This window comes from Geotrypetes seraphini, chromosome 12, assembly GCF_902459505.1.
Source record: "Geotrypetes seraphini chromosome 12, aGeoSer1.1, whole genome shotgun sequence".
In the NCBI taxonomy this organism is placed as follows: Eukaryota; Metazoa; Chordata; class Amphibia; order Gymnophiona; family Dermophiidae; genus Geotrypetes; species Geotrypetes seraphini.
In genome coordinates, this window is record NC_047095.1 from 61010998 (window position 1) to 61024097 (window position 13100).

The window sequence follows — 13100 nt, forward strand, 5'->3', positions numbered from 1 at the left end:
TGTTTTCGTGTATTTGTCATATTTTACCTTTCCAGTATTTAGTGATTAGTTATTTGTAAGAGATTCCATATTGCTCTAATAGTATAGAAAGTCTTCAGCTTATTTGTTTTTCTTTTTTCTTTCTTCAATTTTGATTATTTAAAGCAGTGGTCTCCAACTTCAACCCTTTGCAGGGCCACATTTTGGATTTGGAGGTACTTGGAGGGCCTCAGGAAAAAATAGTGAATGTCTTATTAAAGAAATGACAATTTTGCATGAGGTAAAACTCTTTCCTTTTGGCTAAGTCTTAATAATAATATTGTTATTTATAGCTAAAGAGACCTCGTATGATCAAGAAACAGTTTTATTTTACTTTTGTGATTATGATAAACATACCGAGGGCCTCAAAATAGGACCTGGTGGGCCGTGAGTTTGAGACCACTGAGTTAAGGGGAACAGTTAATCTGCTGGCTGGGTTGGAGGGCAGAGGGGAGAACAGGATAATCAAGCCATTGTGACATCACTGATGAGACTGGTTCTTATTGGTGGAATGAGGCATTATGACATCACAATCTCAGCTCTGCTTCCCAAAGACAAACAAGATGTCATGGTTACAGTTTAGCCAGTGGTCTCCAACTCCAACCCTTTGCAGGGCCACATTGTGGATTTGGAGGTACTTGGAGGGCCTCAGAAAAAAATAGTTAATGTCTTATTTTAAAGAAATGACAATTTTGCATGAGGTAAAACTCTTTATCGTTTATAAATCTTTTCTTTTGGCTAAATGTTAATAATAATATTGTAATTTATAGCTAAAGAGACATTTAATCAAGAAACGGTTTTATTTTACTTTTGTGATTATGATAAACATACCGAGGGCCTCAAAATAGTACCTGGTGGGCTGCATGTGGCCCCCAGGCCGCGAGTTTGAGACCACTGATTTAAAGTGTTTTAACTAGTTGGAGGAATGGCAGAAATATTCAGACTATAAAGAAGAAACAGAACTAATATTTATGTTGACTGACAATGAACTTTGTGTTTTCAGATGACTCTAGCTGCTGCAGGAATTAATTACCCCTGTCATCGACTGACAGTGGGAAGAAGATTATCCCCTGTGCAGACTAGAGAACAGCCAGAAGAGGTAAATATATTCACTTTAAATTGACTTCTGTTGATTAATTGCCCTTTATGTCAAATTATATTAATGCTGATATGAGAGGTGAAAAGAGTGTACCATCCTTTTTCTGAAGGCCCCACCACCCAAGGAGCTGCATCCTTCTGAAAACCCGCCTCAGAAAAAAATCCCCTTCTGAAAAGTCCTCCTGAAGACAACCCCTCTTCCCAGGGCCTTCTTTAAGGAAGCCCTGGTGGTCTAGAATAGGATGGGGAGAAGTGATCCCCAGTTGTTTCTGCCCATGCCTGCTGTAGGTTCAGAATTGCAGCTGGGATCTATATGATAGACGCGTGGTACTACCTCTAGGGTCCTGACCGCCATTTTGGTGCTGGCATGGGGGATCAGTGGGGATCACTCCTGGCCATCCTAACTTAGACCATCAAGGCATCCTTAAAGGTAGGGTATACAGGGGGATAGGGTACTCTATGGGAGGGTGGATATTCTGGGGGTGATCGTTGGGAGGGAGGGCTTGGGGGGGAAGGGCTGTTCAGGTGGGAGGTGCTTTGTAGGGAACTTCAAGAAGAAAGTGGATGTTCTAGGGAAGGATCGACAAAACTATCCCCTCCCCCAAACTTTGCCTGCTAACTAGGTAGACTGAATATTGCCACCATCTAGTTAATTGCTCCAATAATGCTGTGGCAGTTAGAAGAGATATTCTGTGGAATGGCAGAATACATTTTTAAAATATAAATATTGTCAGTTATCAATTATCAGTTGTGTTCATATTGCAACAGTTATTATTTGCTGCATATATTTATTTATTTATTTATCCGAGGTTGTGGTTTCAGCTCCCATGCTGCACCTTGTAACCCTGGGCAGTCACTTAATCCAAAAAAATCTCAGGAAGGACATACAAAACTCCTAAAACTAATAAATTATGCCCTATTGGAAACCATAGGAGGGACCTACCGAGACACTACCAGGTCTCTACCCACTGCACTCATACAAAGACCCACTCATTCTCTTAACACACACAAAAAAAGGAAAAAAAGTGGAGAAAAAGCCTCAGTTCATCTGAAAGAGTGGCTATGGGGCCAGGCAGCCTTGCACTTTTTGGATGCATGGAAGACAGCCTGGACACCGTCTGCTTACCATTGACTGTGTTTGAGACTCATATATGTGTTGCTTGCTTTACTCACATTTTTTGGAAGTTTTGTTATTTGGCGTGCTAGAGTTTTTTTAAGGTGGTTCCTACGAGGGCTACTATAGTGTTTCTCACTGCTGAGTGAACTGATACATTTTGGACCTTGCTTAATAGTGATTTATAAGTGGAGTTTTTTTGCCATATGAAGATGAACTGAGGCTTTTTCTCCACTTTTTTTGTGTTAAGTGAATGAGTGGGTCTTTGTACGAGTGCAGTGGGTAGACCTGGTAGTGTCTAGGTAGGTCCCTCCTAGGGTTTCCAATAGGGCATAATTCATTAGTTTTAGCAGTCACTTAATCCCCCATGACCCCAGGTACGTTAGATAGTGTGTGAGCCCCATAGTGTGGCTGTGGAGACTATCTCAAGAGATCTAGACGTTGGCCTATACTTTAACAAGGGGCATTTTTCAGTAGTGTCCCTGGTAGAATCAAAGTAGCAAGAGGTGAGAGCAGATAGTTGTAGGACGTTTTCAGTTTACAAGCTTTAGGCTGCTTGTTTCTTAACCCTTTCAGGACCAAGGGACCTATTTGTCCCATAACTTTAAAATCCTATCAATTTTGATTGGGATAGTCTACAGTTCTAAATTTGATATGTACGGATTCCATAGGATACTGCCTTTATGTAAACAAACTGGTTCCAACATTCATTCATTAGCGTCGTTGCCAGATTGACGAGAAGATTCACTTGCCACACTGTCCATAAGCCAGAAGTGTGATTTTTTTAAATAAAAATAATGATATTTCACAAAAAAAAATCAATTTTTTGACATCTGCAAGCCCTTTTTACCATAAAAATGTCGTCAAAACCACAAAAATTGGCCTACGATCCTTATGGTCCTGAAAGGGTTAAGGAACCTTTGTGTCTATTGAGCTGTGCTTGTTAGGGCTTTTATTTCCATCTCCAGTTTTGGATTAGTGTTAAACACTAAAGTTTCCCCATCTTTTCAGTCCCAGGAGCTTGGCAGTTATCTGTGACACAACGCAAGTATTAAGACCATTGATTAAAAAAAAAACACCCATCTAAGTGCTTGATACTCAAACTCCAGGGTGCCAAGCAGAAAATGACTTTTGTTCCTCTTAGAGCAGGGGTGTCAAAGTCCCTCCTCAAGGGCCGCAATCCAGTCGGGTTTTCAGGATTTCCCCAGTGAATATGCATGAGATCTATTAGCATACAATGAAAGCAGTGCATGCATATTCATTGGGGAAATCCTGAAAACCCGACTGGATTGCGGCCCTCGAGGAGGGATTTTGGCACCCCTGTCTTAGAGTATATGTAAAAAGAAATCTGCTTGAAGGCATGAACCTGAGTCATACTTGGAAGAGTTGATGACAGTAGGGGCAAGGGCAATAGACTTTTACAAAACGGGCCATGTTTTTGGATTAGTTTAGGGAGTGGACAGAGAAGCGGAACTTTCCGTCTGCAGCTCCACCCATTGGTGCCTCCGAGAGGCTTACATTAATGCCCTTAGCAATAAAAATCCTTACTTTTAATTCACTGTATAGTGAACAGTTGGGTGAGGATTATATGTATGGACACTCCTTAAGTATGTCTAGCAATAACTATGAACCTGTAGAAGTTTGAGGATCTAAGAACATCTAGGAAACATAAATTCACATAACAAACGCATTGTTTCACATAAGGCCATTTTACTGTAGATATTTAAAGCAAATAATGCAGCAGCATCATTGGTTATTTTGCCCTTTAGCCATCTACAGATGTGCACATGGTTAGTGACAGTGATGGCGATGACTTTGAAGATGCAACAGAGTTTGGAGTGGATGATGGAGAGATGTTTGGAATGTCGTCATCTACACTAAGAAAATCTCCAATGAGTAAGTGGTAATAGTCGCAGTGAAGCGGCATTTGTGAGGTGTTGGCCGATTTAGAATATGTCTTCCAAAGTATAATTGTACTAGGTAAATCCTTCCTTAAGACTTTTTTTTTTAGTTCGAAGATTTTATTAAATTTTAATATATGATAAGTACAAAAAGAGAAATGTTAACAAGGCAAGATACAGACAAGTTGTACATAAATAAAAAAATAGGGATTCATACAATAACATCCACGTAATACAACAAGCTGATCTAAGCCTATGTATAGAAGACATTTTAAAAAATAGAATTGATTTTCTAAACAAAACAGACTGGAAGTCTTAATTATGTTAGATATTTCATGTTCCAACCCTTCCAATTGTCCAATATTCAGAAATGATCAAACTGGTCTATGTACGCATTAAAGACCTCAGCAGTGTAACCCAGAACTGCTCATTTCAACATTCACTAGGAATATTTATACTCCACCATCTTCATCTGTCTTATTTTATCCAGAGTTTTGTATAAATTTTAAGCTCAAAATTGCTTAAGTTTCCCTTTATTTAAATATACTGACTCTTCTTTAATGGAAATAATTTATAGATGTAAACAGTGGCGTAGCGAAGACAAGAGGTGCCGGGGGAGTGGTGGCACCCCTCTTTACCCTCGTCTCCACCGCCCCCCGCGTGTGCCCCCTCCTTGCCCTTCTCCCATAGCTCTAGTTGAAGTTGTTGCTCGCGGCGGTCAACAGTGTGCTCCTTGCGACCCCGTCGACTCTCCCTCTAACGTCACTTCCTACGCGCGACACCCAGAAGTGACGTCAGCGGGAGAGCCGATGGGGTTGCGAAGAGCGCATTGTTGACTGCCGCAAACAACTTCAACTAGAGGTATGGGGGGAGGGGGCGCGCATGGAGGGAGGGCAAAGAGGAGGAGGGATATCAGCACCCCCACCAACATGGTGCCCGGGGCAGACTGTGCCCCCCCCCCCTTATTAGGGATTGTCAAAAAATGTAACAAAAACATGCAGAATGAGTGAAAAATGAGCAGCTAGCTCAGGGGTGGGCAACTCCAGTCCTCGAGGGCCGGAATCCAGTCGGATTTTCAGGATTTCCTCAATGAATATGCATTGAAAGCAGTGCATGCAAATAGATCTCATGCATATTCATTGGGGAAATCCTGAAAACCCAACTGAATTCCGGCCCTCGAGGACCAGAGTTGCCCATCCCTGAGCTAGCTGCTCATTTTTCACTCATTCTGCATGTTATTGTTGCATTTTTTTGTGCAGGGGACAATCCCTTGGAAAAGTCTGGAGGCAAAACATGTTGGATGAAGCTCCTACCGACATAAATTGGCGAGCGAGAAAACAGTTTATGGATTACTGCCTGTCAACATTCCTATCACCCACCAGCCCCTAACCAATTCCCAACTTTCCCTTCAGATTATTAATGGAATGCTTTGTATTCACTGATGGTAAACCGACAAATCCACCCCGACAAGTGTGCGCACGACAATTGTGAATCTGGCATGAGTGGATATCTGGAAGGCCCTGATTTTGCTCAGACTCCTCAGGCCCTGCCCCTGAGGAGTCTGAGCAAATCAGGGCCTTCCAGATATCCAGTTATGGAAAGGGTTCACATAATCCGCTGGGGCACATTTGACGGGTCAACTCCTATTCCATGGGCACATTTGTCTTGCGTGCAATTGTCGGCACGCTGTCATGAGTGCATTTGATGGGTCACCTTTATTGATAGTGATTTATCTTTTAAGAAATATGTTAGTTTAATAAGAAAGTTTTGCCATATTCTTGTATGTGCGTTTTAATTTATTATCTTTCATTTCTCTATACTTTTATGGCATTAATGTTTAAAAGCTACATTTGTTTTGCATTTTCTTATCTGAGGTCCACTTATTTGAAGGAGCACGACAGATTATAGCCTTGAGTAATGGCTTTCTGGATCAGGGTGGACATGTGCAGTTTATACTGGAAAAATCACTGTATAAATCTGATGTGTTGGATTTAATTCAAGGCAAAGATATTTTGCTTTCTGTTCATGGCCACAAGTTGCCTGTTGAAAAAAAGTTAAGTTTTATTCATCTTATGTTTTAATTTAATTCTTTTTCTAGTGCCAGAAAATGCTGAAAATGAAGGCGATGCTTTGTTACAGTTTACAGCAGAATTTTCCTCAAGGTATATTTGGGTTATTTCAATCACCTTTTCGATTAAAAGGGATTTGTAAACTTGTGATTCATACCCTAACAGAAGCTGTTGATAACAGGGATGCGTTTATTGCTTAATGTTGTATTTTAACTTTGTTTCTAAACCTAGGGGTCTGCAAATCTTGCCTGCTCTGGGCCAGTGTTAGAAGGTATCCCAAGATGCCCTGCTCTAACATCAGAATATTGTTCTTTCTGCACTGGTTTTGTATCCAGTTAATAAATAAATAAGATTATTACCTGCTTCTCCCTACATTTCTAGGCAAGTCATAATGAGCTGCTTTTAGTGCAATCAAGCCCATTGCCTGTGCATTAAAAACACACAACAAGGAATTCGTAAGGGAGAGATGTCAAGTGATCAGCCAAGGGCGTAATGTTCAAAAGTCACTTTATTGATAAATGTTCCACAAGAACTCATAGTCTCGACACTGGCAGTGTTTCGGCAACTAACCTGTACAATCCTACTCCACAATAACTGATCTCTAGTGCTGTTAATAACTAGCTTCTAACTTTGTTAATTCTACTTAATTTGTAACATCTTTTAACCATTGTAAACCGCATAGAACTTCACGGTCCTGCGGTATATAAACTATTATTATTATTATTCCTTTATCTAGAGCAGTGGTTCCCAAACCTGTCCTGGGGGACCCCCAGCCAGTCAGGTTTTCAAGATATCCCTAATGAATATGCATGAGAGAGATTTGCATATAATGGAAGTGGCAGGTAAAGCCCCGATTTCCGGCCAAGTCTGGAAGGCCTCCGAACTTGGCACGGATGATGCCACATGTTTCTGCGCATGCTTAGAGGCCCTCCAGATGCAGCCCGGAGGTTGGAGAAGAAAGACGAGGCTTTGTGGGGGCTGGACCGGATGTGGAATGGGGTGGGGCTGGAAGCGGAAAAGGGTGAGGCAATGTGTCTGGGTTTCTATGTCAGAAAAATCCCTAATCAGGAGAGAATTTGGAGTTCATTGTATCCCTAAAATTGAGGATGTGAATTAGATTTGTGATTTCCCTCTCCCCCCCTACCAATTTTAATTCACATTAGTATAAACCAGGGGTGTCCAACCTGTGGCCCCGTGAAGTATTTTGTGCGTCCCCGGTCGAGGGCGGTGCAGTGTTTTTCTCTGCTGCCCCCGGGTGTTTACCGTCTTGCTGGCTCCCTCCTCTGCCTTGCTGCAGCATTTGTGCGGCCCCAGAAACATTTTTTTGGGCCAATGCGGCCCAGGGAAGCCAAAAGGTTGGACATCCCTGGTATAAACCTTGCATTGTGGCCCCGTTTGGAATACTGTGTGCAATTTTGGAGACCGTACAAAGTCAGTCCAGAGGGCTGCTACACAGTTGGTTAGTGGCCTGTATCATAAACCTAAGGGCTCCTTTGACAAAAGTGCGTTAGGGCCTTAACGCGCGGAATAGCGTGCGCTAGCCGCTACCACCTCCTTTTAAGTAGGCGGTAATTTTTCGGCTAGTTCACGCTATAGCGCGCGCTAATGTTGTACATGCGCTAAAAACGTTAGTGCACCTTAGTGAAAGTAAGAACATAAGAAGCGCCATCTCCGGATCAGGCCTTTGGTCCATCTAGTCCGGCGATCTGCACAGACTTGACACTTGTGAGTCGGATGACTGCGGCGACCTCGGGAGACCCTTGAAACAGCACGAATTGTGCGAAACATGTCGGGTCAGGCTCCCAGGTTCGGCTGTGTGTAGAAGTTAAGTATATACACCTATACACTTTTATATGGTTTATTTATTGAAAAAAACACAATAAAAACATAAAAATATTTCTATATGAATACACTTACGGCGATTTATACCGAATTACCAATGATGAAGCACCACAATAACTTCCTGCTTTAGAAATTTTACATAGCGGTGGAGTGGTGGGGCTGAGGTATTACGGTTAAGATCTTTGTATTCTAATTATATCAACCTTGCTATTTTTGTTTCAATAGTGTTGCAGCACTATTATACTTTTAAGTTGAAGGCAGTTATACTTCCTCCTCTGTATTCACGGTGGTTAGGGCCAGAGCCGGCCCGCGAATAATATTCGGGCTGGTTCTGCTCCTAACCCCCGCTTCCCCCCAGCTATTTTAAGCCCTGAAAGCCCCCCCTTAAGCCTTACCTGGTGAACTAGCAGGTTTTCGGGGCAGGAGTGATCTTCCCACGCTCCTGCCCCGTGCAGATCGCTCACAGGAAAATGGCTGCCTTGAGCTCCCGTAGTCTCTCGAGCCATTTCCTGTGAGCGATCTGCACGGGGCAGGAGCGTGGGAAGATCACTCCTGCCCCGAAAACCCACTAGACCACCAGGTAAGGCTTAAGGGGGGGGGCTTATAGGGCTTAAAATAGCCTGAAAAATGAAAATGCATTTTTCGGTTTAAAACTGCGAATAAGCGAATCCAAAATCACATCCAAAAAAGATTAAGTGCCTACCGACGCCTAAGATCAACGGAAGCCTGGTTAATGCCAGAAATTACCTTAGGCATCTCAGTAGGGGCAATCGATGTAGGCCTTCCAAACCCTGCTGCGATTGTGCAACCTTGCCAGTGCTTTATTGACATGCGACTGGTGCCGGTTTTGGAGGCACCGGCTGCAGAATCTGTCCTTTACCCCCTCTTTTGCTAAGGTGCGCTAACCAATTAGCGTGCGCTAATCGCTAAAGCATGCATGTTAGTCTATGGACGCGTTAGCGGTTAGCACGCCTTAGTGAAACAGGGCCTTGTGTTTTACTTGCCTGGAGATTTTAATTGCCTAGGGGTTTTGTTCACCTTTCTCTTATGAATTCGGTTTAAAGCCCTCTCCAGTAGGTGAGCCAGTCTGTTCTTTTTCTGTCCTGGTAAAATCAAAAGCCCAGGCCAGGTTTCTATTTGAATTAATTACATTCAAGGACAGAGGTGCTTCTAAAGATTTTCCCCTGGTGTGTCCAATATTTTAAAAATGGAGACCCTGCCCAACACTAACTAAGCAGCTTACAAGAAAAACATATCTGTAATTTCTATTAATTTGATTAATTTGTATTTATATATTTTATATAATAGTGTTGGCTATGTTTTTAGGAAAGTTAATTTCTTTTCCTTTCCTATTTTTAATGGAGTTCTTTTCTTTTTTTTTTCCAATTCTTTATTCATTTTTTCATCTTACATCAAGTGTACAATAATACATCAATTAAATCATTCACATCACTTGAATTTCTTTTCTAGTATCATCTTCAATATATAAATTAAGTCCCTTTCCCACCCACCCTTTCCACAAATATTATAAAGCAAACATATCTTACATATAATAAATTGAAAAACATTGATTTAACCAATAATATAGCTATACATCCCCCCTTTCCCAAAATTATAATTATACTTTTAGTGTAAAAAAAGGTGTCTAATCATTACAATATGTTATCAATGGCCCCCAAATCTTTTTAAAATTATTATAGTTCCCTTTTTGTATGGCAATTATTCTTTCCATTTTGTATATGTGACATAACGAGTTCCACCAGAAAGTGTAATTGAGTCTGGTGTAATCTTTCCAATTTGTGGTGATATGTTGAATGGCAACTCCTGTCATTATTAATAAAAGTTTATTATTACTAGATGAAATTTGACTTTTTATTCTCATGGACGTCCCAAATAGAATTGTATCATATGATAGAGCTACATGGTTTTCCAATAAAGAATTAACTTGAGACCAAATTGATTTCCAAAATCAATGCAGGGACAAAAATATATTAAATGATCTAGGGTCCCTGCTTCCAGATTACAATGCCAGCATCTATTAGACTTAGAGCTATCTAACTTTTGTAAACAAACTGGGGTCCAAAATGCTCTATGCAACAAAAAGAACCAAGTTTGCCTCATTGATGCTGACACTGTACATCTCATTCTCCAAGACCAAATTCGTGGCCATTGAGATGCAGAAATATGATTGAGTTGTGATGTACACCGCTTTGATCCTTTTTGGCTGTATAGGCGGTATAGAAAGATTTTAATAAACACAAAACCCTTTTTAAAAACATAACAATTACAGACCAAAAAAAACTTATAAAACTCTAGAGTTAGACCCAAAAAGGGACTTTTGCATGCTTGATCGCCTAAATGCTTCAGGTAAGGAACAACAAATTAAAATAAAGTTATAGTAAATATTCCTGTCAGTATCGCCTTGATTTGTAGCCACTGCTGGTAATAATCTTGTTTTCCCAGTACAGTGTTCTTACTGAGCATTTGTTTTAACCAGGTATGGTGACTGCCATCCAGTATTTTTCATTGGATCCCTAGAAGCGGCTTTTCAGGAGGCCTTCTACGGGAAAGCCAGAGATGTAAGTGTCTTTCAAACGTTGGTAACTTTGCTGAAGTCAGGAGGGAATCACATGGAAGAGGTCTTTGATTCTGACCATGGCATTATGTGTTTCATTTCCTGGGATGTAAGTCGTAGAAAACTATGTACTGTTCAAGTTAGAAAGCACTTATACAGTAATTGCTAACATTAATGCGCTGTGTAAATGACATAAATGGTTTATATACGTCATATCAAGATTTGAATAAACTTGGAAACTACAGTAAATAAGTATAAAACAGTATTGAACAAATACAGTGTTCCCCCGGTCATTCGCAGTATTCTCCAACCGGGACTTCCTGTGCTAAAGTCGGGCTTCACCTATCAGCTTCGTGATTGGTGAAGCCTGACTTTAATGCAGGAAGAGGCGGTCGGAGCATACCGCGAGTGATTTCCTTCACTCGCCGGTGCTCCAGCTGCCCTCTCCTGCCTCCCCAGGCGAAAAACCGTATTTGCGGTTTTTTGATATTCGCGGGGGTTCCTGGAACAGAACCCCCGCTAATATCGTGGGAGTACTGTACAATATTTCATCAAAACCATGTCATTATTATAGACACAGAAGCAGCTCACACTTTTGCCTGTTTATCCCATAAACGTGTGCAAAAAAAATCCTTTCAATAAGAAGAGTTTGGTGCGTGAAATGTTTGTTACTATGTGGTTTCTTTTGAAGTATTTGAAATTCTTAATGAGACTTTGCTACCTTCGATATACCAGATACATTAGAGGGACACATAAATTTAAAAACCCTCAACTCGGGCTTTTTGCCAAAATACGGGCAGTGTCGGGTCATCTAATAAAAATTCTGGACCGCTCCCAATTTACTATCCAGAAGGATCTGAACAAGCTAGAAGCGTGGGCAACAAAGTGGCAGATGAATTTTAATATAAACAAATGCAAGGTGATGCATCTAGGAAAGAAAAACAAAGAACACGAGTATAGGATGTTGGGGGCGACATTAGCAAAATGCGAACAAGAAAGGGATTTGGGAGTACTGATTGACAGAACCCTAAAGCCTTCGGCACAATGCGCGGCAGCGGCGAAGAAAGCAAACAGGATGTTGGGCATGATTAAGAAGGGGATCACGAGTAGATCGGAAGATGTCATAATGCCACTTTATAGAGCAATGGTCAGACCGCAATTGGAATACTGTGTCCAACACTGGTCTCCATCTCAAGAAAGATATAACTCTGCTGGAGAGGGTACAGAGGCGAGCCACGAAACTTGTCAAGGGATTGGAGAATTTGAGCTACAAAGAACGCCTTAGGAAATTGGGACTGTTTACCCTTGAGCAGAGAAGACTGAGAGGGGATTTAATAGAGACTTTTAAAATAATAAAAGGATTTGATAAAATAGACCAAGAAGCAGCATCACTAACATTTTCGGATGTGACACGGACAAGAGGTCATGGATTGAAACTGAGTGGCAGCAGGTTCAGGACGAATATCAGGAAGTTCTTTTCACACAGCGCGTGGTGGGAATTTGGAATGCTCTCCCGGAGGATGTTGTGGCAGAGATGACTGTTCTGGGATTCAAGCGCAAGTTGGATGCACACCTTCTTGCAAATCATATTGAGGGCTACAGTATATCTGGGTCTACAATCAGGAGTACCTAAATGGGCCGCCGCGTGTGCGGATCACCGGACTGGATGGACCTCGGTCTGATCCGGTGAAGGCTGTTCTTATGTTCACATCTGGTGCAATTAGGTACTGATGTTCAGAAATATGACAAAATACTCAAAAACCATTCTCCACTCAAGAACAGAAGTTTTCGCAAATGGAAAAAATGAGACTCCTTTTTTCTCCTCCTTAAATTAACTACTAGCATATTTTCAGATTTTATTTAGGGCTCTTTTTACGAAGCCACGCTAGCGGTTTTAGTGCACGCACCAGATTAGCGCGCGCTAGCTGAAAATCTACCACCTGCTCAAAAGGAGGCGGTAACGGCTAGCGCACGCGGTAATTTAGTGCACGCTTTTCTGCGCGTTAAGGCCCTGGCGTGGCTTTGTAAAAGGAGCCCTTAGTGAATACGCCGAATTATATACCTCTGTTAAATGTTCTCTGTTCCTTTGCTCAGAAATTAGTAATCAACACCTGATAGTTATATGCTTTTATTGTAGTTTGCTGTTATGTATTTCAAACTTTTTCAATAAAAAAGTAAATAAAATACTTTTTATTCAACAAGTAATTAAGCTCTGGAACTCATTGTCAGAGGATATGGTAAAAGCTGTTAGCATGTCTGGGTTTCAAAAAGATTTGGGCAAGTTCCTGGAGGAAGAACCCATAATCTACTATTAATATAAACGGGAGGAAGCCGCTACCGTCCCAGGGATTGGTAGCATGGAATTTTACCAGATAGTTGTGACTTGGATTAGCCATTGTTAGAAACAGGAGAGTGGGCTAGATGGACCTTTGGTATGACATAGTATGGCAGCTCATATATTCTAATTATGAATGAAGGCTAAA

General features: G+C 41.3%; 1 protein-coding gene across 1 annotated transcript in view; it reads left to right on the plus strand.

Annotated features, from left to right (window-relative positions):
* FAF1 (Fas associated factor 1) overlaps positions 1 to 13100 on the plus strand; it is a 559433-nt gene that overhangs the window by 352287 nt on the left and 194046 nt on the right. The window contains exons 9-12 of the mRNA XM_033916532.1: positions 1022 to 1117; positions 4000 to 4126; positions 6230 to 6293; positions 10540 to 10621. Of these exons, the coding sequence (XP_033772423.1) occupies positions 1022 to 1117; positions 4000 to 4126; positions 6230 to 6293; positions 10540 to 10621 (369 nt within the window). The remainder of the gene's footprint in view (positions 1 to 1021; positions 1118 to 3999; positions 4127 to 6229; positions 6294 to 10539; positions 10622 to 13100) is intronic.